Source organism: Amblyomma maculatum, chromosome 1 (genome assembly GCF_055883805.1).
Source record: "Amblyomma maculatum isolate TAMU_Amacu chromosome 1, ASM5588380v1, whole genome shotgun sequence".
Classification (NCBI taxonomy): domain Eukaryota; kingdom Metazoa; phylum Arthropoda; class Arachnida; order Ixodida; family Ixodidae; genus Amblyomma; species Amblyomma maculatum.
The window spans coordinates 339,151,331-339,176,639 of NC_139344.1; the positions used below are offsets into that span (position 1 = coordinate 339,151,331).

General features: G+C 47.5%; 1 protein-coding gene across 4 annotated transcripts in view; it reads left to right on the forward strand.

Moving 5' to 3' along the window:
- The window catches only part of LOC146207557 (sodium- and chloride-dependent GABA transporter 1-like), a 36,512-nt gene extending 24,695 nt beyond the window's left edge, over window positions 1-11,817 (forward strand). For all 4 annotated transcript variants that reach the window (XM_084588487.1, XM_084588501.1, XM_084588494.1 and 1 more), the window contains 3 exons: window positions 5,278-5,378; window positions 7,349-7,519; window positions 11,352-11,817. In XM_084588487.1, coding sequence (XP_084444613.1) covers window positions 5,278-5,378; window positions 7,349-7,519; window positions 11,352-11,456 — 377 coding nt within the window. In that variant the 3' untranslated portion in view covers window positions 11,457-11,817. The remainder of the gene's footprint in view (window positions 1-5,277; window positions 5,379-7,348; window positions 7,520-11,351) is intronic.
- Window positions 11,818-25,309: the final 13,492 nt, after the last annotated feature.

Consider the following 25,309-nt stretch of genomic DNA (forward strand, 5'->3'; position numbering starts at 1 on the left):
CTTTCGAGTCTGATTAGAGAGGCCAAGGAGATCCGCATCCTTGGTCTTTTTATTCACTAACAACGCAGACCGGACACACACTAACGAAACTTCGCATGTATGGTGCCCAGGTTGGCCGTATGGTCCGCCGGGTCTCCAATAAGCGTGGGTTGTTACGAAGTAAAGATGCCTTGCGGCTGGCACATGCCTTCATTACGAGTAGAATTCTCTACTCAATCTCCCACCTTCACATGCGCAAACATGACGAGGACCAACTCGAGGTCATACATCGCAAAGTTATCAAATGGGCTCTTGACCTCCCCATTGCCACATCCAACCAGCGTTTGTTGGACCTTGGTATGGTCAACACCTATCGGGAACTCCGAGGGGCCCATCTTTTCAGCCAATACACGCACCTATCACAAACGCCATTCGGTCGCCGCATTCTTGACCGACTACACATCCAATGCACCACCACCTTTGAGGAACGGGTGCCAGCACCAAAACCCTGGAGATGCACTCTCAGGGTCAGACTCATTTCCCGCAACATGTCACACTCTGACCATAATGGCCGTCGCCAGGCACATGCAGAAATACTGGAGCGGCATTATAACATGTATACTATGTGGACATTGCCGGTCCCTACCGTGGCAGGTGGTTCACTGCGGCAGTGGTACACAACACCATCACAGTGGCAGGACTCACGTTCCATGCCCACAACGCAACACATGCGGAGGAAATCGCGATTGCGCTCCCCCTCTCCCTCCCTCAAGTGAAATACATCATTACCGACTCCAAGGGGGCCTGTCGGAATTATGAGCTGGGTTGGATCCCTCCTCTTGCCAAGCGCGTCCTACAAAATTGATATCAGTCCAGCGACCCTCCAAATTGTAACCTCATCTGGGCTCCCGGCCATCAGGGACTCCTGGGCAATGAGTTATCTGATCAGGCGGCCTAGGCGCTCTCTCTCCGGGCACTCAAACTTGCTTGGAAAGTCTACTCTGAGCCCACCCAATACCTTATCACATTCAAAGAAAAAACTACATACTATTATAAGGACAGCCACCGCCGCTTTTCGGCACCTTTTAAAGGTCTCCAGAGAGCGGACGAAAGGCTCCTTCTCGAAATTTTTGCAAACACAGTGCTGTGCCTGGCGGTCTTGAAGCACTTCTACAGACTTTGTTGGGGGCTGCAGCCTGTGTGGAGCGAACTTCTCGGACGTTTTTCGCATGGTCTGGACCTGTCCATCCAATCCCCACCGTTCCCAATTCTTCATTACCCACCCCCAGCTGCCATGACCTACAGTCCTAGCGGACCTTGGTCGCCAGGGCGCGAGCGGCGTTAGACGCCATTGGGGCTCCGAAATAAGAGATTCACCTAGATTTCTGTGGGCCTGGGCCAATAGGGCCTCGGTCCAAACAACTCCTTATGCGAAGGAATAAATAAATGTTCGTCACCACCACCCAGCCAACATCCATGAAAGGATATGGCTTCAGGCGGGTGCTACGAATTATGCGGGAAAAAACTTTTTTTTTACTGCGTAAGTAGTCCATCCTTTCATTCATCAGTCGTCAACAAAAGCACGCAGTCAGCCGCGACCATGACACCGGCTTTTAGCATCGTTCGCTTCAAAAGGTGTTTGCTACTATCGCGCATTCCAATGATTGAGTGGCAGCAGAGGGCACCCGCCCCAATTATCCATGGCATGCTAAGGTGAATGTACTGGAAACAAGGCTTGGACTAGCGCTGGCACTTGGCCAAGTTCGCTGCCTCCCTTCCCCCCCCCCCCCCTTCCCTCCCCCTGCTATAGCTAATGTGAAAAGGTAAACACACTGTGATCTTATCGCTGCGCACTGCCAAGAAATGCGTCGTGGGCCTTGACGTGACGGCGGGAAACGGAGAGAAGCAATAACTGCTGAGGCTTTCTGTCTTTTTTTTTTTAATCTTTTTTTCTAAATTTTAGGCGATAATTGGATGTGGGTGGGTTCATTATGTGAGTGGGTTCGTCACGCGAGTAAGTATGGTACATTTACTGTAATGCAAATGGTTCTTATCAGTCTTTTCGAGGCCACTCGATAATTCAAACTTTTTCCCGGTCCTGTGAAGTTCGAATTAACGAGCTTTTAGATGGCTGGGGTATTTTCCATTTAAGACCTCATGTCGCACAAGTGATGGAGAAATCAAATTCAGTGACACAAGGGGATGGTGGTCAATGTAAAGATGAAATCTATGGCCATACTGCTAAAGCATATTTATTGCATCTAATTGCATGATAACATGTGCATCTTTACCTACTTTTCACTTTTGTATGACTCTTCTCTCTTAAAATGGCTTTGTTTCATTTCTCTTCTTCAATAGCTTCACATGGTGTCATATTAACTCTGCGGGGTGCAATGGTCTACGTTAAAGCATCCATGGTTTAAGTCGAAGCTTTTCACAGAAGGCCCCTTTATACCATCACAGAAACAGCTCTCCCTGTAAATGAAAAAAATTGCGGGATGATCAGACGTCTGGTGTGATAATCGTTAGTTTTTGTTTTGTTAGGAAAGCTGTTAGGTTTACCCTTGTTTAAAACTTCAGTGTTTTTACTCTACTGAATGCTTCTGTTTAAGCTGAGCCTTCACAAACGCAATAGTGTTTTCCTGGATTGTGAAGATGGAAATGCTTCTGGAGGGTAGTGGTTGTGTGGAGGGTGGTAGAGGGTGGCAGTGAATGGTTTGGTAGCTTCATACCTATAGGAGGTGGTGCAGTGGGGAAATGGCTGGTAGGTGGTTCATTTGGAGGGTGGAAGTGGGATGGTTTGACAAAGATAGCAACTAATGGGTGGTTGTGTAGCCTTATACCTAGGGGGTGTGGTGGAGATTGGCTGATGAGCGGTGCTTCTGGTGCACAGCTGGCTTTCCTGCTACATCTTTGAGTTCAATTTCACTGTCACTTTTACAGCAGTAGCTCTTCAAAAGCCTATTTTCCGGGTTCTATGTCATTGGGGAAGTAGTAGCCAGCCTAACCAAAGTATGGTAACCACGAAAAAGGAGGAGGAGGACACTTACTGTGAAAAGAGGAAGGAATGGGGATAGCAGGGATGATGCGCAATCGGAATGTGGCTGCTATAGGAACCATCTGAAGAGTGTAGTGAGAGCAGAGGAATGCGTGACCAGAAGGGGGTTATCATGAAAAAAGGGTGGTTACTGTAAAAAGAGGAGGGTATGTAGAAAGTGTAGGAATGCGTTACTAGGGGTCAATGCAACGAGAACCATCCGGAAAGTGTTTACCATATGAATAGGAGCACATAGCAAGAGTAATGTGTAACCGGAAGGTGGTTGCTGTAGAAGAAGGCAGAGCATGGTTACTATGGAAAGAGGAGGAGATGTCATGAGCAGAACAGTGTACAAAAGAGCCCATGGGAACCACCCGGAGTGTAATTACCGTAGAAGGAGGAGGACAGGGCGAGAGCAGATGACCATGCAGCCAAAGGGTGCCTGCCATAAAAGTTATGTAGAAGGCATTTACCACAGAAATGGGATGGTGTAATGAGAATGGAGGAATGCATAACTGGAAGATATTCTTGTGGACTGAAGGTACTAAATCAATATTTCCTAAATTAAAAAAAAGCAAATATTTGGACTCTATTTGGAAGGAGGCTCAAGGGTGGTTCTCATTTAATGAAAGTGGCAAAATTGCAGGAACGTGAAACCATACTACCTGGTAACCATCCTGGCTACCTGGTAACCATCCGTAGGATAGTTATGGTGGATGAAGGAGGATTTGGCAAGAACAGAGAGATGCGGTAACGGAGGGAAGTTATTACTGGAGTAATCGGGATTGGGGTTACCCAGGACAAAAGCAAGGTTACAGTAAAAGGAAGATGGTTGTCACAGGAAGTAGCTGGGCAGTGGTTACCATGGAGCAGCAGGGTGTGGTGATAGCAGAGGAGTGTGCAACCAAAGGGTGGTTATGGATGGTTACTACTGTAAAAGAATGAGGGAGGTTATGGTGAGAGAGGAGGAATGTGGCATGTTTTATTTTATTTTTTTATTTTTTTCAGCGGTAGACCTGAAGTGGTGGAGGAGAGAGGATTTGTAGTCAAAGGACGGCCATGTGTGGAAAATTAAAATATAGGTGTTATGTAACTATACATTTGAGCATTTTGCTCTGAAATTCATTACCTCAATATTCCGCATAAATCAACAGCTCTCACTGAATCTTGCATTGCACAGTGGTAACCATCCTGTGAGTTTTTCCGTTCTGTTTCAGCATGGGCTTCTAGTAGGTGTAGCCTGTTGAGGTTGAAAGTTAAGTGGTTTGATGGTGGATTGCTCATCATCATGGTACAGCTCGATGGGCGGGTGGTCGATGGCACCTCTGGAGGTGGAGGTTGGGTGGGGAAATGGGTCAAGAGTAAATATAAGTGGATGGATGGGCAGCATTTTTTTACTAGGGGTATGTGCAGTGGGGGTGTGCTTGGCGTGTGGGGCTTCTGTAAGTTTAAGGCTTTAATTTTAGAGGCTACAGATAAATAGAGTACGCCATTTTAAAATTTTGACAGTAGTACTGTTTATGTCTTAATATACAGAAAATATAATTAAGTTGGACCATGTTCAGCTGCCAATCTCAGGTAATGGCTGGAATAGAAACTTATTGATGCTTCCCATGTGCTGGTGTGTGGTCCCTCTGTAGGTATAAAGCTTTACTCTCAGAGGCAACACATACTACATATATAGAGGACGCCATTTTCATACTGTGGTACTAGTTGTACTGTTTAAGTGGTAAAATGCTGGGAATATAATTAAGTTGGACTACGCTCAGCTGTCAGTCTCAGGCTGTGGCTAGAATAGAAACTCCTTGATGCTTTCCATAAGGTAAGCATACAGCAGGTTTATCTTGCTTGTAGTCAGTTATGGAACTGAAGCCTGTTGCTAGCCAAATGATTTGAAATCCAGCTAGGCAAAGCGCAACAAGATATAGAAAGGAAGCCTCCGTCCGTAATAGATTTGGTGGTGTAGATTGGAGAACAAAATTGATTTGATGATATATCTTTGCAGAAATGAAAAATACAAAATAGACTTAAGCAGTTCATATAATACCAAGAAATAATAAGTGATGTCTCAGTGTAGTGGCAGTGTAAGCTGTTGGTAATCTTTTGTTCTTTGTTTGTTGTTGTTTTGTTTTGTTGTTGGATTCTTTTGTTAGCCAAGAAAGCTTTTGCCTTGGCCATTTCAGTGTGTCTACTTGCGTGACTGTCATCCCTGCCTGTAACTGCGCTAAGTGTGACACTAGGATGTCAACTCTGTCTTGCAGGTTTCAACAAATTTGCTAGCAATGTGAAGGAGATGATCGGCCGTGCACCCAACTGGTTCTTTCGTGCAGGCTGGATGGTATTTGTACCGTTCTTTTGCATCGTGAGTACACAAGTAATGCATCTGTGACAGTTGTGGGGCCAATATATACCAGCCACCTGGGATTTATTTGTGCCTTAGCTGTTTTTCTTTTTCTTCCTGTTTCATCATTGCTAATATCAGTCGGGATTAGGATGCAGCTGTCATTTCAGTGACAGCACAGCCGTATCGAAATCTTCTACAAATTCGTCTTTGCCAAATCTCCCTGTCAATAATTGCACTGTGCTGAATTAGAACAGGTTATCTTCCTGTTCTCACCTTGTTCTTTGTGCAATAAGTACAAATTTACAGCCAATATTTACTACATGAGTAGCCAGAAAAGATTTGCCCTCTCTTCAGAACCATTTGACTTAATTGAGAAACGGAAGCTGGTCATAAACACTTGTAGCTCAAGGAAAACGTGAGCCACTCTTTTGATCTGTGCATGTTTAATTACGGCAGGTTTAGAAAGAAACTGAGGAAGCTATTCACTCTATGTTGCACTAATACGAGGGGGTACCCAAAAAAAAACGAACTAATTTTTTTGTGGGCAGCGCTTTCGTAGTACTGTGTTTTGCCTCTAGGAGAGTATAGAGTGAACATTTCAGAGTCAGTCAGCCGAGTGGCGTCGCTGAAGGTCAGACGTACTAGGTTTGGCAGAGTTTACAGTGACAACTGTTTCCTGTGAGTGTCGTTATTGCTATGGCTAATTTCCGTGAACAGCGTGTGGCGGTGAAGTTCTGCTTTCTGCTTGGAAAACATGAAACAGAGAAACTTCTGAAATCTTAAAACCGGCGTACAAGGATGATGTCATGGGGAAAACTCAAGTGTTTGGTTTTCCCGTTTCAAAAATGGTGAAATATTAATTGATGACCAACTTTGTTCTGGTCGTCCTTCCACGGCCCGAACACACGAAAATATTGAAAACATTCGTGCAATCATCAACGAACATCAACAACGGATGATTGAAGGAATTGTGGAGCTGTCAGGAGTGATTTAAGAGTTCAGTACACCGAATTTGGACAGAAGATTTGGGAATGAAAAAGGTGGCGGCCAAATTCGTGGCACGACTGCTGACTGCTGAACAAAAACAAGTTCACGTGGAAGCATGCTGTTCTTTGAAAGAAGAGACGCGAAATGATCCAAACTTTTTTTCAAAAATTATCACAGATGACGATAACTTAACTTGGTGCTATGCTTACGATTTGAATCAAAGCAACACTCCAGCCAGTGAAAGACTCAAGTTCGCCTCACACCAAGAAAGCTCATCAGGTGAAATCAAACCTCAAAACAATGCTGATTTGTTTTTCTTGACGTGAGCGGAGTCATCCATTCAGAGTTTGTTCCACAGGTTCAGGCAGTTAACTAAGCTTTCAGCTTGGAAGTATTGAAAAGATTGTGCAACAGTGTGTGGCGGAAGAGGCCTGATTTGTCGCAGTCAGGTAACCGGTTTCTCCGTCATGACAATGTCCCTGCTCACACAGCCTTGTCTGTGCGACAATATTTCACCGAAAATGGTATGACCCCCATGCCTCACCACCCATACCCACTGGACCTTGCCCCGTGTGCCTTTTTTTGTTTCCCAGAATGAAAAACACATGAAAGGAAAGTGTTTTGCTGATGTTGCGGAGGTAAAGAAAAAAAAAAACGACGAAAGCACTGTCAAGCATAACAAAAGATGAATTTAAACAATATTTTGAAAAGTGGAATGAAATATTAGACAAGTGTATTAGTGCAAATGGAGAGTACTTTGAAGGGTACTGAAGGTTTGTGCTTGAAGTGCAAATAAATAGGTTGAAAAAAAAATTAAGTTCGGTTTATTTTGGGTACCCCCCCCCCCCCCCCCGTACATAAAGTTTAACCTTGAAGAAAAAAAAGATTGCCGTTGCTATACCTTTTTTGGTAGTGTTCTTTTTACTTGCCCTAAAAATAAAATGTCAAAATCGAGGACTAAACTGAGTGTGCAATGACATCCAACACTTTTCTCATTGCAGACCATATTTACATCATCCATCATTCAATATAAACCTCCCGTCTATGCAAAGACCTACATCTACCCCTGGTGGGGTGAGATGATTGGATGGTTCCTGGCACTGGTGTCCATGCTGATGATTCCCATTTATGCTGTCTACTATCTGATCACAGCCAAAGGCCCTCTCCTTAAGGTGTGCCAATCGTGATTGATTGCTGCCAAGTTTACATTATTGTTTTCTACCTTGCTTGTAAATTGAATCGTAATTCTTGAGTCAGATCGGTGAACTCAGTTGAGTCGTAGTTGAACTACTATGCATACACTTATAACACTCAAATAGATCTGTGCTTTTGCATATTGAAATATTCATACTATTTTGTTGTAGTCTAGTCAGCTCGCAGCTATTCAGTAGAAGCATTATCTTTGTATGTTTTTTAAATGGCTTAATTACCTTGACCTGCTAAGGCGCTCCTGCTTTTTGGAAAAACATGTTGAGTGTTATAGCTGCTCGAGAGCATTCAGACCAAAAGGTTCAAAATGACAAGCACAGTATTTCTATCGATTTGTGACTTTGTATGGCTTGATGCTGAAGTCAAATGTAGTTGCCCTGACTAGTCATAACTTTTTTGCATATCTTGTGCGTTCATATGCTCTTTTTGCATTGCTTGATATTTACCAGATGGCAGTGTTAGTACTATGGTAGTATTTGATTTTTTCTGATCGAGTGTATTGTTCTAAACTGCAGTATGCAGACCTGGGGCCAAATTTACATAGCATGTGTTTTATGTCTAATGCATTCCTTTTTTCGTTGTATTTCACTGTGAAGGTAGTTGCCATTGTTACTGGCCGAGACTGCTGTCTCATCTAAGCGATAAGGCACCCCGGGGTTGTTAAAGGTTACAAACAGTGTTGCTGTCACTTCTTGAGGCAATATTGTGCTGTGTTTGCCGAATTGTTAAAAGTGAGCATAGCAAGAATTGTTTGTTGATTTTAGAGCTGTTGATATTGCGATGCTATGCACACATCAACTGCAGCGGCAAGAAAAATACGAGAAAGGTATGATGGGATGTTGCTACAACTCTTATGAAGAGCATTTCACATTAGATTTATTTTGCTGCACACCAGGCCTTATAAGTGATCATACCCTAGTGCTGAGTGATGCTGAGTGGAAAGGAATTTTATTTCTTGTTGAAAAAGGGCTAAGTATAAGAAAAAGGCCTGGAAATGAAGGGCTTGTAGTAAGCAGGCTAATGGAGGGTTTAAATTGCAGCTTGTGGATATAAAAAGGTTTGCATGCAGTAACGGTCGTGCCCAGATTTGTGCATCCTCCTATGGACAGGCCTCATTGGGGAACATCAGTTCAAAATGAGACATATGGTCCATGCTGCTGTCATTTCAACATTGATACATCTTACTCATTCAGGTTGTGGTATGTAACCTATGTGTTTTGTTTAAACATATCGCCCCCAGCAATGTATAGTATAAGATAGGTAGTCAATCTTGGCTACGTGAATTTATTGTTTACGTCGAATGGTCAAAATATGTACCCAATAGGCCCATGCAGAGGATAGCACTAGTACTATGCACATATATCAAGCCATGTTTATGTTTGGTCTATTCAGTTTGCCATATTTGATACTCTGTACAGCGCACAGCGCTTCTGCATGGATGATTTAAATGGTACTGGCATGATCACTTTTTTGTGGACGAAGCCGAGTTGCCAGACGGCCTCAACAGCTGCTGGTGTTGACCTTGTGAAGCCACTTTAAATCACATCACAATGGAAATATGAGATGGGATCCTATGTGAAAGGCAACAAAGGGAAACTACTCTGAAGGTGGCCAAATTTTATGTGCTGATACACTTGGCATGATGCCACGAGACTTAAGATGGCATGATGCCACGGTACATTTTCTTTGCTCCATTCTTAAGGCTATGTTTCATGCTGGAAATGAAGAATAGCGACAACTCTCATGTAGCTTATGCAAGGCGTCCTTCCTTGCTTACCATGTTTTCTGCAATTCGAGGAGTTCTGCTGCTGAAACGAACTGTGCCTCCATTTTAACACGAAATTATCATATATGTGGTAAACTGGTAAAGCGGTTAGACTTTTAATTAACTGTATGCAGTAGTTAGTTCCAAAGTACCGTACATTGCAGCTTTGCTGCAAAGCAAGATGGTCAATACCCATCACGGCAGTGTGCTACTAGTATGCTAGCGCAGAATACGTTGCTGTAGAGAGCTTGGGTGCTCCCTGCTCTCACTTCTAGTCTACGAATAAGGTGCAAATTCACTTTGTATAGAACTTTCTACTAAGCAGATTTTTAAAATGGTTAAGCATGGAATGCTTTTAGTTCTCATTGTTGGAAAACTCGGCAAGCATTGTCCAGAAATGGTGAAAAACTGAAGGGACCATATTGTGGTGCCCTCCATATTTGCTACTGTATCCAGGATCAATATATGAGTCCACTGTACTTGCATTGAAGCCAGGGTAACAGTGCCATACTATCAAAGTTCATTTCTGTTTTTAGAGCCTGTGACCTTCAAACATTCTTATCTCATTGTGCTTTTATCATCCTTCTGTATTATTTCTGGTGGAATTTCCTTTTAGAGGTTCAACCAGCAGTTCATGTTCTCTCACTCATAAAACCACAGTGAAACAGCCTCCAGGAGTATTAAGCCTACCAATGATTGGTTGCCGGTATTGCGATCAACATAGAAAGCGTTTTTATATGTAAAGGTGGATGTTGTACTCCTGTACTCGGCGGCAGTTTTTCTTGGCAATGACAGGTGCAAGAGATAGAGCTTCCACAGCCATGTCACTCCATCAATAGTTCGGTGCAGGGTGGCGCCTCACTTGCTGCATACTTTTCCGCTCCATTATTCTAGTAGCTGGCGCCATCTACAGAAGCTTTTTGCAGCCAGTTACACGTAACAGTGAGCTTCAATCAAAGATACTGATTTTTTTGAGGTCGTCTAGCTTTTCTAAAATTCACATTTAATCTAGCAACATGCCTTAAATAATGAGTGCTGTCATAATTATCATGTTTTAAAAATACAATAATAACTGCAGCTGGAAACCATGTCAGTTGGCAACATGGAAGAAGGAAGGAACTTAGGAGAGGCCCTGATGTAACTTTTTTGAAGGGACGCTGCAACGTCTCTCCTCCTTTACCCTCCGCCTTTTCTTTCTCCACGACACTCGCGAACCTCGAGCCCTTAGCAATGCTGTTTCTAGTGGCCCGAGTTTTCATAGCAACAGCGATGCCAATGCTAATGGCCCGACTTGGCTAACCCTAAATTTTGACGTCACTTCTGCCACACTTTCTCTAATGCATTGGGAATGGCAAGGGCCTCTCCTTAGTTGTTTCCATCCTCCATGGTCGGCAAGAACATTTGTCGTGTATTTGTACCAGTCTTGCAGAACGGACAGTGACTGTGCATAAACCAGAAAGTCATACAGCGAGAGGTCTCAGGGTTTGGTGCCTCAATTCATATTTTCACTTTTTCTTCCTGTAGCTCAGTGCTAACTGTAGCATTACTGCTGGCACTATTTTCTAGTAATGTGTGCATCATAGTTACAGAAAAAAAAAAATTGAAATATGGCTTAGTTGGAAGGAAACTGACGACGGTCGTTTTGTATCTCCACTGCAAAGAAAAAAGATTGTCACTACTATATTGCTTGTCAGCTTACAACACAAACCAAGAAAGTTCTGCCACTGTCAGAGTTAGCTGTAACCTCCTTGTACTGTCAAGTGCATTGTGCTGTTGATCATTTCATAGTGTTCTGCCACTTCAGCTTTACACTGTTCTAGCAAGGAAAGAGTTGCCAGGACATGCTCCAGCCACAGGACATAAGCCTTCTAAGGAGGTGACTTATTCTGTTCACTCTTCGTGCAAAGGAGAATTGGGGCCTCTCCTTTCTTTCTGTTCCTTCATGAGAAGATTCAGCAGCGAGTGTTGGCCTTGTGGATGAAAACATCTGAAGCTGCGTTGTCATTTTTCTTGCACATTGTCCACTGCAGCGCCTCCAGACGGGCATGACATCGACGGCTAAGCTGAGGTCCCCGCCTGAAGCGGGACCACTCTTGGATCCGCTGGCGAAATTATCCCTAGCCAGCCCCGAGTAATGGCTACATTGCCAGAGGGCGCGCTGACACTAGTGGCACTACCACTCGGGACGCCCCTATTGCCTGTTGCACCTGGTGGCTTGACTCTGCCCACGATTGTGGGGGCCTTCTTGGCCTCTTGGACCAGTGTTTGTGCTTGGAGTTTGTGTTCCCCAAGGTCAGGCTGCTCTGTTGACAAACAGCATGTGATTCAGTCGCAATGTGCACATCGTTTTAAAGCATACATAAAGTTTTGATATGTCGTATTTTGACTGCTGTTGTATACCGAGAGAAGATATTTTGTTATGAAGTATAGGTTCTATTATGAGTCCTGCCACAACTGGGTGAAGATATTTTGTTATAAAGTATAGGTTCAAATATGTTTGCTTGTGTTGTGTTGTCATTTGCCAAAAATAATTTCTGGCAGAGTAGTAATGACTTGGTAGAAGTTATGTGAACTGCTGGAGAGACATGCAGACACATCAGTGGACGTGTTGGAATAGCGCATGTGTTGCTCACTCTATTACATACTTCCATAATGCAATTGCATTTGCATTATAGATCCTTGCCAGTGTCTACTGAACCATGGGAAGAGGTAAACTAAGAAAAGTATGTTACATGAAGATTTTTGTGTCAAACAACTTTTTTACATCATGCGTGACCTCATCACTTGAATACGCATCATGCGTAAAGCTGAGCGAGTTAAAATTTTTATTTACAAGCTTGCAGTTACTGCCAAAATGTGCTTACCCAATCATGGGCATCGTCTAGGTGGTCACATCTACCACTAAAGGCTAGCTGTCCAGAAACATTGAAGGTGGAGGCTTGCAGTGCTGTCCAGTGTCATGCTGATGTTAACTTGCCTTTCCTTTTTTTTTTTTTTTCATTATATTTTTATACCGCACCAGCTGTCACCAAAAGAGCACTTGGCACATTATTGCTTTAGTTGCCTAGGCACCACACAACCCAACACAGGGAATGCTATGGCACTACCACCGGCAACCCATATTTACCTTTATAGCGGACCCTTGGAGCCCTCCCTCACTGTGCGCCTCTGCTCCCTGGAGGCTGGTTTTTTTAACATAGGCTATGTTGATAACTACTCGGACTAAAAGTATACATTTTGCAAACAAGGTAATACATTTTTGAAAGCACATAGTCCACCATTTTCATGCAAGCAGCTTTTACCACTAGTAATAACACTGATTATTTTTTTTTTTTTTCAAGTTTCAACAAGGTATAATTCCATAATCCCCAGAGTGCATGTTCACCAGAGAAATCCCGTCATTTTGCGCTTGGAATTTTTAAGCATACTGTGATTTCAAAATTTTTACATATGTAAGGCGATTCCAGTGTATGTTTTGCACTGGACAATTAAATAATAGGCATTTGCATGGCTGTACTATCCAGAAAGGGAAATATTCATTTTGAATGAGCATAATGAGCGGCAGCTGAACGGGTTGATTTACGAATTCCCCGTCACTGTTCGTTTAGCTGTGCTCAAACACAACTCTTGAATCTGCGTATGTTTTTTAATAGTATGTCGTTATTTCTGCTGCGATACTGCAGAACACGCTAACAGGGAGAGGAAAACTGGAGACTGAGCTGATTCATTTCAGAAGGCGGACATGTACATGTGGACACTGTCCTGGTGTGACACATGACAGCAGGATGCCGCTTCTCAACTCTATGACCTTGCGGCAGAAATTAGGTGCGCCCCGACGGGGTGGCGCAGTGGTTACGGCGCTCAACTGCTGTTCCCAAGGATGCGGGATCGAATCCCAGCCTCGGCGGCCGCTTTACAATCGAGGCGAAAAGCAAGGCGCCGGTGTGCCGTGCGATGTCAGTGCACGTTAAAGAACCCCAGGTGGCTGAAATTTCCGGAGTCCTCCACTACGGCGTCTCTCATAGCCTGAGTTGCTTTGGGACGTTAAACCCCACAAACCAACCAACCAACCCCCTCCCCTCCATTTCATATCCTGAACTTCGTTCGGCAGCATCCTTCTTCGGGATCGTTCCTTCTCTCACATACTTTCGGATACTGTAGTATGCAGCATTTCTGCAATCACAGTTTCCTAAATGAAATGAATGCGATACTGCAGAACACGCTAACAGGGAGAGGAAAATTGGACACTGAGCTGATTCATTTCAGAAGGCGGACACTGTCCTGGTGTGACACATGACGGCAGGATGCCGCTTCTCAACTCTGTTCCGCATTTTGCACAGTCGACGCATTGCGTCTTCCATATTTATTACAGCTGTACCGTATGCCTATTAAACGAGCATCAGCAGCAACAGGCATCCACCCTTCGGATGCCCGGGAGACAGTGAGAGGAGATGCTGTGCCTAAAGGCACACCACCTCACCTTGTTCACCACACACGGCGGCTAAAGGCCCGTTCACACTTGCGACTAGCAGCGGTCGCGCGATCGTCTTGGTCGAAAAGCGACAGTCACAAATGGTCGCATCGGTCAAAAAGCGACTGCCGCGGGCCGATCGGGCACTGCTCGAATTTCTAGTCGCAAACCATTTCACCAATCAGCGAGGTCCCGGAGTACTCGATCGAGCACCTTCTCAATGCTATTAAAGAATACCCCTACCTTTTCAACAAACGGCACCCGGAATTCAAAGGCAGGGAGAAGGAATATATGGCCTGGGAGGAAATTGGAAAGATATTCAGACTATCCGGTAAGTACCATGAACTTTTGAGAAATGGTTTTTTTATGCAGGCGCAACATTTTATATTGACACCACGGTGATTGACACCGTGGTGGAGAGGAGAGCTGCTGTCATCGCCCAGCAGCTCTCCTACTCCCAACTCGTTCGGAACGAGAACAGAACGAGAAGGCGACTGTCGCAAGTGTGAACATCGGTAGTGGCGAGCTCCTCTCCTCTGGTCACGCGTCCTCATTTAGTCGCATCGTAAGGAAAAATGTACAGTAAGCACATTTGGGGCTTTGCAGCTGCGTTTGAAGACAATGCTCCGAAAAATATCCTCTCATATTCGTGCCGACTGGCAGTGGCTCGTGCTGCAGTCGGCGAAGGGTCAGGACATCGCCATGTCGCATGCACCTCGCGTTGACCTTTACGATCGGCCCGCAACCCCTCGCACACGCACCTATAGGAAGCGAAAATAAACATGGGGACTGAACACTGCTTTGGTCACCGCAGTCCTTGTTCATATGGAGTGCTATTCCCCTCCCCCAAACCTCACCCCACCAATGCATGTCCAGTCACTTTCACATACTGTCGCATATTGTCGCCATGTCGCATGCACCTCACGTTGACCTTTGCTATCGGTCCGCAACCCCTCGCACACGCGCGTTCACATTTCCACGCGCCTATTGTCGCCTAATAGGAAACGGAAAAGGAACTTAATGACTGAACACAGCTGTGGTTGTAACCAGGATACAGTAAAAATCCTTCCAGACGTCATCGCGGAGTGTTATCTCCCTGGTCCAAACCTAACTTCACCAATGCATGTCCACAATTTCACAGACTGCGTCTGGGAGGTCGTGGCTGCACATCTTAGACGTGCGTTACTCTGGCTATCAGAATAATACAGAAAAAAGCTTCAATGTATCAGCATGGTGTAAGGGAACAATACCTTATCCATAAAAACAAGTTCAGCCTAAGGAAAGCCAAAAAGAGGTCTCCTTTGTATCAGTTCACTTTATTGTGGCCAGTGTTATAAAAGAACTGACTGCGGTCCGGCTGAGAAACAATCATTATAGCACACCCGGTGAAGTAAATACTGCAAAAGCGGTTAAACAATCCTCACTGCGAGAAACAATCATATTATAGCACACCCGGTGAAGTAAATACTGTAAGCCCCCTCCCCGTATTCCAGCTTTCCCCGTTCCTATTTTGTTTGTGAACCCCCTTCCCGCCCAACCCGTTATATTGTCACGTTGGTAAAAAGGCGTGTGAAGGCCGCTGAGCCGGTAACACAGAGAGCCCGGTGTTGGCGAAGTCCAGGGGCGTACGGTCCAAGCGCGAGAGAGCAACTTCGTCGTCGTCTGCTTCGCTGCCTTCATTGTCTTCGTCACACTGGCATCATTAGCTCCCCCGGTGAGGAAGCATTGACCCGATGCTCCAGGCAATTCACGGACTCACAATGAGGGCGTCCTGGCGTGATAAGGTTTGAGTCGAACGACGTGGACCATCTCTGGGCGTGCGGCACGACTTCATCATGGCGCCTCGTGAGGAAGAACTTCATAGTTGAGAGCGCAGAACTCGGACTGAAGTAGCGACGCAAAAGCTTTTCGCTAAGTCCGCGTCATCGAACTGGAGACCAAACCCAGACAAGATCACCTGTCTGATATTCAACCTCGCGGTGCCGCAGGTTGTCGTGCATCCTGCATCTGCTGCTCACGGATACGCAGCTTAGCGAGCTGGCGGGCTTCTTCGGCACGTTGCAAAAAGTACGCAACGTCATCATTGGGGTGGTCGTCGACATGGGGTAGCATGGCGTCAATTGTTGTGGTGACTTGGCGGCCATAAACAAGGCTAAAATATTGGTCGTTTCTTTGGTGGCTGTGTTATATGCGAACGTTACGTAAGGTAGGACTGCATCCCACGTTTTTGTGTTGAACGTCCACATACATCATGTCGGTAAGCGTTCTGTTTAAACGTTCGGTTAATCCGTTCGCCTGGGGATGGTAGGAAGTAGTCCTGCGGTGACTTTGTGACTCAAGTCAAGAATGGTCCTAACAAATCCATCTCGATTTGTTGAAACGGCTGGGTGGGAGGCACTATATATGGGTTTTAGGAAGCCGGCTGGCTTGACAGGAGGAATCTTTTGGCGCTGACAATCACGGCAAGTGCGAACGTAATTCGTAACGTCATTTCCTAGACGAGGCCAGTAGTATTTTTCTTGGATTCTGGCTTACGTACTCGTGATCGAAGGTGGCCGGAAAGTGGTTCGTCGTGGCAGGCATGCAAAATTTCGTTGCGTAGGTTCCTATAGGAACGACAATTGCAAGTAATGTCGATTGTTGGGGGTAAAATTCTTGAAAAGCACGTCGTCGCGTAGGCAGAGAGAGGATAAAGCGCGCAAGTAGCCGCTAGCACTTCGCAGATAATCAGTTATTGCCTGAAGATCGAGATCGGTGCGTTGTTGCACGCACCGATCCTGTAGAGTTCACTGCGTTGACGAAGACGTCGTCGTCTTCGCCTGCGCGTCGGCAGGTTCGACGGGAGCCCGGGAAAGACAATCTGCGTCCAAATGTCTACGACCGGATGTGTAGGTCACTGTGATGGCATATTCTTGTAGGCGCAGACTCCATCGTGCAAGGCGCCCTGATGGATCCTTGATAGTGGCTAACCAACGAAGTGCGTGGTGATTCGCCAGTACTTTGAAAGGTCATCCTGTACAGGTATGGCCTGAACTTCATAATTGCCCACACGATGGCGAGGCACTCTTTTTCAGTGGCAGAATAATTGCCCTCGGTCTTCGACAAAGAACGACTTGCTTAAGCAAGTACACGTTGTTGACCCTTCAATTTGGACCTGAACTAGGATAGTGCCCAAACCAAAATTACTTGCATCGGTGTGTACCTCCGTATCAGTGTGTTCATCAAAGTGCGCCAGAACGGGTGGTGACTGAAGGCGGCACTGAAGGTCATGAAATGCTTGCTGCTGCGGCGTTTCCCATTAGAACTGTACATCTGCCTTGGTGAGATACGTAAGGGGCGCGGCGATTTTTGAGAAATTTGGCACAAAGTGGCGGTAGTACGCACTATTAGATTTGAGGCTCGTGCCCGGGTATCGCACCGCTGCCACCAGTTATTACGTTCGTGGCTCGCGTGCTCAGCCCACCGCTGACGCCAGTTGTTACATGCGGCGCGCGGCCCCTCGGTAGCGTTGGCCTGGCGGCTCCGTGGCTCGGCGGACGGCATCAACGGTCCCAGCAAAGGCGAGGCGTCTTCTAACGAAACAACCTTTACTACAACATCATGAAGAAACGGGCAGAGAAGCTGACCCAGAGAGAATACAGACACTCTCACACAGCTGCAGCTGTGTGAGAGTGACACGACGCTAGACACCATGGTGTCTAGCGTCGTGTCAACGGCGCGTCAAAGTAGTCTCTGTCGCAGCGGAGTCTGCCGCTGCTTTTTATAGGCTTGCCAGTTCAAAGGGAAAGGGAAAGCCCTCACAGGAAATGGAGAGCCAAACACGTTTGGACACGACGGGATGACTCAATCGCAGGTGGTCCGACCTAAAGCCCCTCAATAAACTTAGGTCCGACCGCAGCTCCTCCACCTCCTGCAGACGGGCGAGGGCGACGCACTCTCCCTCGAGCTCCAGGCTTGGCCAGCTTTTGCACACACACGCACGCACACACATTTGGCGCGTGGCAGGATCACGTCGAGACTTGCCCGCGGGAGGAAGCGTTGCGCGGCCGATGAACGGCGCCGAAATGGCCGATCCGCTCGCGGTTCTGCCTGTTGCTATGCGGTGGCTGCGTCAGCTGTCACACTTGTCGGTGGAGAAACGTAACAGCACATAACCCGAGAAAGCGCCGAAGTTTCTTCTGGTCTCGTGGCGGCGGGAAATTCGCAATGACAACAGTTTTCGCGAGATCAGGAAGGACTCCTTCCTTGTTGACGACGTGGCCTAAAAATTTCAATTTGTCGTAGGCGAAGTGACATTTGTCTGCCTTTAATGTAAGGTCGCAAGACTTTTAGAGCTTGCAGAACCGCCTCGAGGCGACGAATGTGCTCTGCAAAACTTGGGGCGAAGACGATCACATCATCCAGGTATACGCGAGACACGTCTGCCATTTCAGGTCCGCGAGGACGTTATCCATAAGCCTTTGAAAGGTCGCCGGCGCGGAGCAAAGGCCGAACGGCATAACCTGAAACTCGTACAGCCCGTCTGGAGTGACTAATGTAGTCTTCTCGCGGTCCCTTTCGTCTACCTCGATTTGTCAGTGCCCAGATTTGAGGTCCATGGAAGCGAAATACTTGGTGTTGCATAGGCAATCTAAAGCGTCATCGATTCTGGGCAGGGGGTAATCATCCTTTTTAGTTAACATTGTTCAATCGTCGGTAGTCAACACAGAACCGTAATGTGCCGTCTTTCTTCTGAACAAGGACGACAGGTGCCGTTCAGGGGCTCTGAGATAGTCGAATAACGTCGTGATCAAGCAGTTCTTTAGATGAGACACGATAAGGTGTCTGTCAGAGTGGTTGTACTGTATCGTCCGTAATTATGCGATGTTTTACAAGGTGTGTTCGACCAACGCGCGGCAGCGACGCGAACGCATTTCTGTAGCGATTGAGGAGGTTCCTCAGGATGTCTTGTTAAATTAAATTGGTTCACAGGAAGGGAAAGGCGCAGTAACTGTCACACTTGCTCTGTGGACACCCGAACCGCGCCGTAAGGGAAGGGAGGAAGGTGGGAATGAAAGTGGAAAGAGAGAAAGAGGAGCCGTAGTGGAGGGCTACGGAGTAATTTCGACCACCTGGGGATCTTTAACGTGCGCTGACATCGCACAGCACACGACGCCTCTTCGTTTCGCCTCCATCGAAACGCAGCCGCCGAGGTCGGGTTCGAACCCGGGAACTCCGGCACAGTAGTCGGGCGTCTTACCACTGCACCACCCCGGCGGGGCAGGATGTCTTGTTCCGTCTGCGGTAGTGCCGGGTTGATGTCGTACTTCAGGTCGGCGACTTCTTCTTGTTCCGGTCGAGAATCACAAGTTAAACTGTGCACGCACCTAGTTTCAGCAATGGCATCAATATAAGCGATCGTTGTTCCCTTAATGAGATACCGGTGTTCGTTGGTGAAATTTGTGAGAAGTCGACTTTCCCATCTTCGAGGATGACGACAGCCCGAGCAACAACAATGCCGCGGTCGAGAAGCAAAGGCGGTTTACTCTCGACGACACCGGAGGGTGTGCGCACCGACGGTCACCATTACACTGGAGCGAGGAAGTACAGCCACGTGCTCGTTGTTAATGTCGGGCGGCGCCGGCAGAACACAGTTAACTTCGAGGGCATTCTCAGTCAAAAACTGAACCGACTGAGATTGGAGGTCGATGGTGGCACCGTTTTCCGTCAGGAAGTCCATACCCTGTATAATGTCGCTGGAGCAATCCGCTAGCACAGCGGGAAGGTTCGCCCTTGAACTGTGACTCGCGCTGTGCATGTTCCTCTAGGTGTTATCAAATGTCCTCCAGCGGTACGTATCTGTGGGCCGTCCCAAGCTGTCGTAACCTTTTTGAGTGCCGCGGCGAATGATCCACTGAGTATGGAATAATCGGCCCCAGTATCCATCAAAGCAGTTACGGCGATGCCGTCAATTGAAAGGTCTAAATCGGCTGGCGGTGACGTCTCGCTGCGGTAATGTCGAGGTGTCCTGTCTCGGCGTCGGTGCGTCGAAAAGGTACGGTGTCGTAGACAAGCAGTCGGGCTACGCAGTTGGTCGGGTTGTTGGCTTGACGTTAACTTCGGCGGCTTGGTAATCATGATTATCTCTGGGTTGTTCGGCGTCGGCGAAATGGTTTGCGTCGTTGGAAGGTCTTATACTCTTCGTTGTCGAGCAGCCACACCTCCAGAGGCTGCTGCGTCTAGTTTCCCCTACGGGAATTTCTAGACTGGTCCCGCGGCTCGGAGGAATCGTAGCGGCGGGACGAAGGTGATCGGCGGCGCTGGACTGATTCCGGGTTAGAAAGGTAGTCGACAATCTCTCGTGGGCGCTCTCCTGGCTGCGGACAGCGAGCACCGAAGGGGAACCCGCGAAGACCCATCTCTTTGTACGGGCTGCGACGCCAGACATTTCCACCTTCACCACAATGGTAGCACAACGGCTGGTAATCCGCGGTTCTCCAGATGTCGGTTCGGCGGCGCCTGGGTCGCTGGAGGAAAGTGGACTGGGAAGGTGGCATTTGGGGAGCGGCCGGCACAGGCGCTTCGTAACGTGGTGTTGAAGGCGGCAGAAAACTGCTTGCGACGGCGGCGTAACTCATTGTAGGTGGTTGTGGAGGGCATGCAAGAAGCGGAGCGGCACCCGAAGCTTGTTGCACTTCGCGAACATCGGTGACCGATGCAACTTGCGGCTGCGCCGGCGTAGGCAAGAGTTCTTCTCGCACAATGGCTCGAATAGTCTCCCGCAGTGAGTCTCCTGATGACACGGTGGACCTCTCAGCACATGTGGACAGCATCGACACGCTCGTGCGCTCGTACTGCCGTGCCCGCATGTCAAGCGCTCTCTCGATGCAAGTAGCTTCTGTAACGAAAGCATCTACGGTCACTGGCGGACTGCGAACGAGGCCGGCGAAGAGCTGTTCTTTCACACCTCTAATTAATAATCGCCATTTCTGCTCTTCCGACATGTTTGGAATCTGCGCGGCGGAACAAGAGCTTCATCTCCTCCGCGTACACCATCACGCTTTCGTTCGTATGCTGGATGCGACTCTGAAGTAGAAGATCGGCCTTTTATTTACGAAATGTGCGAATAAATGCCTGAATAAATTCTGCTTTGAACGTATCCCACGTTTGCAGGCGAGATTCATGATTGACGCACCAGGTCCTCGCCGAGTCCTCCAGGGCAAAGTAGACATGGCGCATCTTTGCGTTCGCGTCCCACGCATTAAAGGTGGTCACCCGGTCGAACTGGTCCAGCCAGTCCTCGGCGTCTTCGTGGGGAAGACCATGAAAGCGAGGGGGGTCTCGCTGGTGAAGGAAGACATTGGCAGGAATCTCTTGTGTACTCATAGTGATAGTCTGTGTACTTTTGGATCGTAGATCAGGAAGCGGACCGAATTCGGGAGATAAGCCACGTAGGCGCCGGCTGCCCTGGTGAACAGGCATTTCTACCCTGAGAGTGCGTCCTTGGCTGCAGTCGCGGCTTGATAGGGGCGTCCGGTACATGAAATATCTGCCCAGCACTTCTCAATCAGATGTCACGTTGGTAAAAAGGCGTGTGAAGGCCGCTGAGCCGTTAACACAGAGAGCCCAGTGTTGAAGTCCAGGGGAGTACGGTCCGAGCGCGAGAGGGCAACTGTGCAGCGCTGTGTGTGTCTTCTTTCTCTGTCCTTGTCTTGGTGCGCTACATTTTGTTCCCTTCGATCATGTACCAACAAGCCCAAGTATCTACCCTTCAGGGCAACTTCGTCGTCGGCTGCTCCTCTTCCTTGTCTTCATCACACTGGCATCACACCTCTTATTCGCGAGCCTGAAGACCAACGTGTTTGCAGCCTAGGCTGGTGAATATCTGTTCCAGTGTAGTGTCGCTGACGTAGAAAACGTGAAACTTCTGCTTCCACTTGCGGAATAATGGGCGGTCGAACATTTCGCATAAGCTGGTCGGCATTTCGCATAAGCTGGTCGGCGGCTCGAAAATGCGAAATTCCAGCAGGCCCTCGCAGCACATCGGGAAGTGGTCGATCACGCATCCATCACGATATGCCGCAGATGATCCATATCGCACTTACGGTCGGGAAACGTGTACACCGTTATCGTGGTGCCGCTGCAGTACTTTTCACTGAGCTTCTTTACCGAGCTGATGCAGTCTATGCGGCCAGCCGCCAGGATGCCAATGCGGTCGTAGACGCTCTCGTAGTGACGAAGATGCTCGCACGTCAGTATAACGGTGCTGTGCTGTCGAAGGTATTCCAGCACTCGCCGCACCAGAGCGCGCGTCTGCTTGTCGTAGTCTGGAAGATCCAGAAGGTAGAGCCCGGGTAAGGCCATCAACGCCAGAGCCAGCGACAGCCGCACCCTAGCGCTGGCGCTGCACGACGCGATGGACGCGTCAGGATCGGCGAGGTCGGCAATGGTCAGAAGAGACCTCATAACGCGCGATATGTCCCGGACTCCGCGAAGCACGGTCAGCAGGCAGATCATTTCCCGGCCAGTGAGTGTCTCCAGGAGACCCCCGATATGAGGAACGTAGCCGATGTTCCGCAGCCACTGTCCGTAGTGAAGTGGAAGTGACGTGGGGCCCAGGTAGGCATCGCCGGACGTCGGAAACTGCTCGCCGACAAGGACGCTGAGGAGCGTAGTTTTGCCGGTGCCCAGGACACCCACGAAGCTGAGGCACTCGCCGTGACGCATCGTGAACCTGATCCTGCCGATGGCAATGTGAGGCCGGATGAAGCCGTATGTCTTGCCTAAACTGTGCACGAGCAGCGCGTGTTGTTCGAAGGTACGCTTGTTGCAGATGTCCTCTACCTTTTCCTTCGCGACGTTTTCCTCAGCCGAGGTCTCCAGAAAAGGGGCACTTGTAGCGGCTGGTTCGTGCATCCCAAAGCGCGACCAAAGCCGCTGCAGCAGCTCGGAATCGAGGAAGGTCACCAGGGCGAAGGAAATTCCTCCCTTGCGATCGAGGGAAATAACTTATAGCGTGCTGATGACCATGCTTTAAGGCTCCACTTGGTCGGCGGAGTCTGCGTTAAATACATATTTGCTATAGGCTGTTTGCATGGCGAGAACATTGCCGCCTACGTAACTCCGAAACACTAATCGGCCACTGATTACAGCGACTGCAAGATGGTTTAAATGTTACTGATTGGTATTAACATATACTAATTAATTATTCAACATTCTCAGCCGTACTCCTCTCTCAGAGTTTCTCTGAGGTTTGTCGCTCTCATAAGTTGTCAACTAGCGCCTGCAAGCATGCACCCTCCTCGCACGATGTTGGCTGGCGGAGTGCAGGTGCAGGGAGTGCCACCATGTCGGTTAGTATTTGCTTACGCTCAAGCACAGTCTCCCACTTCTTCACTAGAGAGGACAAACAGTTTGACGCGGAGCAAGCGTAGTTCATGTTCTCTTCACGCATTTTTCGTCGTTCGGATCGGGAAGTTCGTGGCAGTTATCGCCATAGAATTCACCTGAAAGTGCTTGTCCATTTGAAAAGAACACAGTGCGACACCAGCTTACGTGCAAGAGCACGCGACTGATTTCAACCGTTGGTGCTTACAGCCACTACATGACGGCCTTCTGGCACGTGAACGAAAGGTCCTGAGGCGTTTAGTTCATTAATTCTTTATTTCTTCAATCAGCTAAGCGATCCGCTTACATTTTATTAGACAATGTCACTCCGTGCTCGACGTGCAGTTTAACCTGTGCCGTGTTCTAAATTAGAGGCCATAGTTCGGACATCACGACCCTTTCGACTTGTCAGAACTGGTAATACGCGAGGAACTGCGGGGGACACTAACGACGTCGGCTTTTCTGCAACATATGGCCCTTAAGCTTTTCACGCAGTCAGGTTGAACTCGAATGAATTCGTCTAATTTTAATAAAATGAAATTCATCGGTGCCTTTATGCCCGTTAAACATTGCGATTTGAAATTCCGAGCCCACGACAGGTTCACGATGGGATTCAGCTGTTTGGCACAATATTCAGGGATAAAATGTAGACACCCGAAGCCGCAGCAAAAAGTGTCCATCGAGACTGTGACAACTACCTTCTTTTCTTTCCTCGACAAATATTTGCTTTTGCCATTTATTGTGGCGACCTGCCACGCAGATCAACAAATTACACATCTAAAATCCCAACTCCCGCACATTAACGTATAGAACACGTCACAAAAGCTCACCAGTGCTCGGTGCGCTGACAGCGAGTGTCGACATCCAGTCGCCGCTTTGCCGTGGTTATTGGCGCATAACAGCGTTCGGGGTTCTATCAGCTCACGCGGATTGATGTGCTAACACGCTAAGCTTTGCTGTACCATTTTTCTTCTCTTATAGTACGCCATTCACACGCAGAACTCATTGTTTTGACTCAGCTGGCTATTCCATGAGTAATTAACTCCTAGATTGGGCATGCGAACTCCGCAAAATTCGGTATAGGAATAGCAGCCTTGTGATCCACTGCAGAAGGTAAGGCCTGTTCAGTGCCTGTTCAGTGCCTGTTCAGTGGCCTGTTCAGTGGCAATTCTATCGATATACTGTAGTGAACAATGATGTATGGGAGTTTTTGAAGATATACTTCTAAAACATATCTATTCGCGGTGGTTCAGAGGGTAGGGCATTTGACCACTGTGCACAAGGCTGCAAGATCGAATCCTGACGCGGCGGCCGCTTTTCGATGGAAGTGGAAAGCAAAGCGCCCGTGTGCTGTGTGTTGTCAGTGCATGTTAAAGAACTGCAAATGATCGAAATTTTTGAAGCTTTCCACTACGTCGTCTATTATACATGGAGTCGCTCTGGGACGTCAAACCCCATAAACCGAACCAAATATCTCGAACAAAGAGACTGGTACGTCAGCATTAATAATACACTTGAAGATGTATAGACGACATATGATTCTGAACGAGAATGTACTTATTGGCTGATTGGTTTGCATGTTATTTCTTCTAAAACGTTCATATTACAACGCGCATTATTGGAAAACTTGCGTGCAAAATACCTACGTGTGGGCCACTAAGTGAGGCATAATGGAAATGTGCATTGCTATGGAAACACGGACACAGGACACATGGAAGAAAAGAACTAGCGCAGTCTTGTTGCTCCGTCAACCCACCACCCATATACCTCCCTCAACTTCCCATAGGCCGTACCCGCGTCTGTCTGTAGTCTCCAGAAAGCCCCACTCACCACACACCCAGGAGCCTTCTGACACCCTGTACATACGGTGAAACCAAATCGAAAGAAGCGTAATCTCTGTACAGGACCCGTAAACGGCTGGAAGAGACTAATGGAAGTGAATACACCACCACATGCAAAACAGTGGTTGGCAGTAAACGTCTTTCCTCTGTACTTTTCAATTGGGGAGAATAGAAATGGACAATGCAACTTCAATGGTCACGTCTTGGTGATGGAACGTCAGTCATTAACCCCAGCTGCTATATAAACTGTTCGATGATGTTTTACTTGATATTATTTATGTGATGTTCGCCATTTAACTGCAGAAAGTGA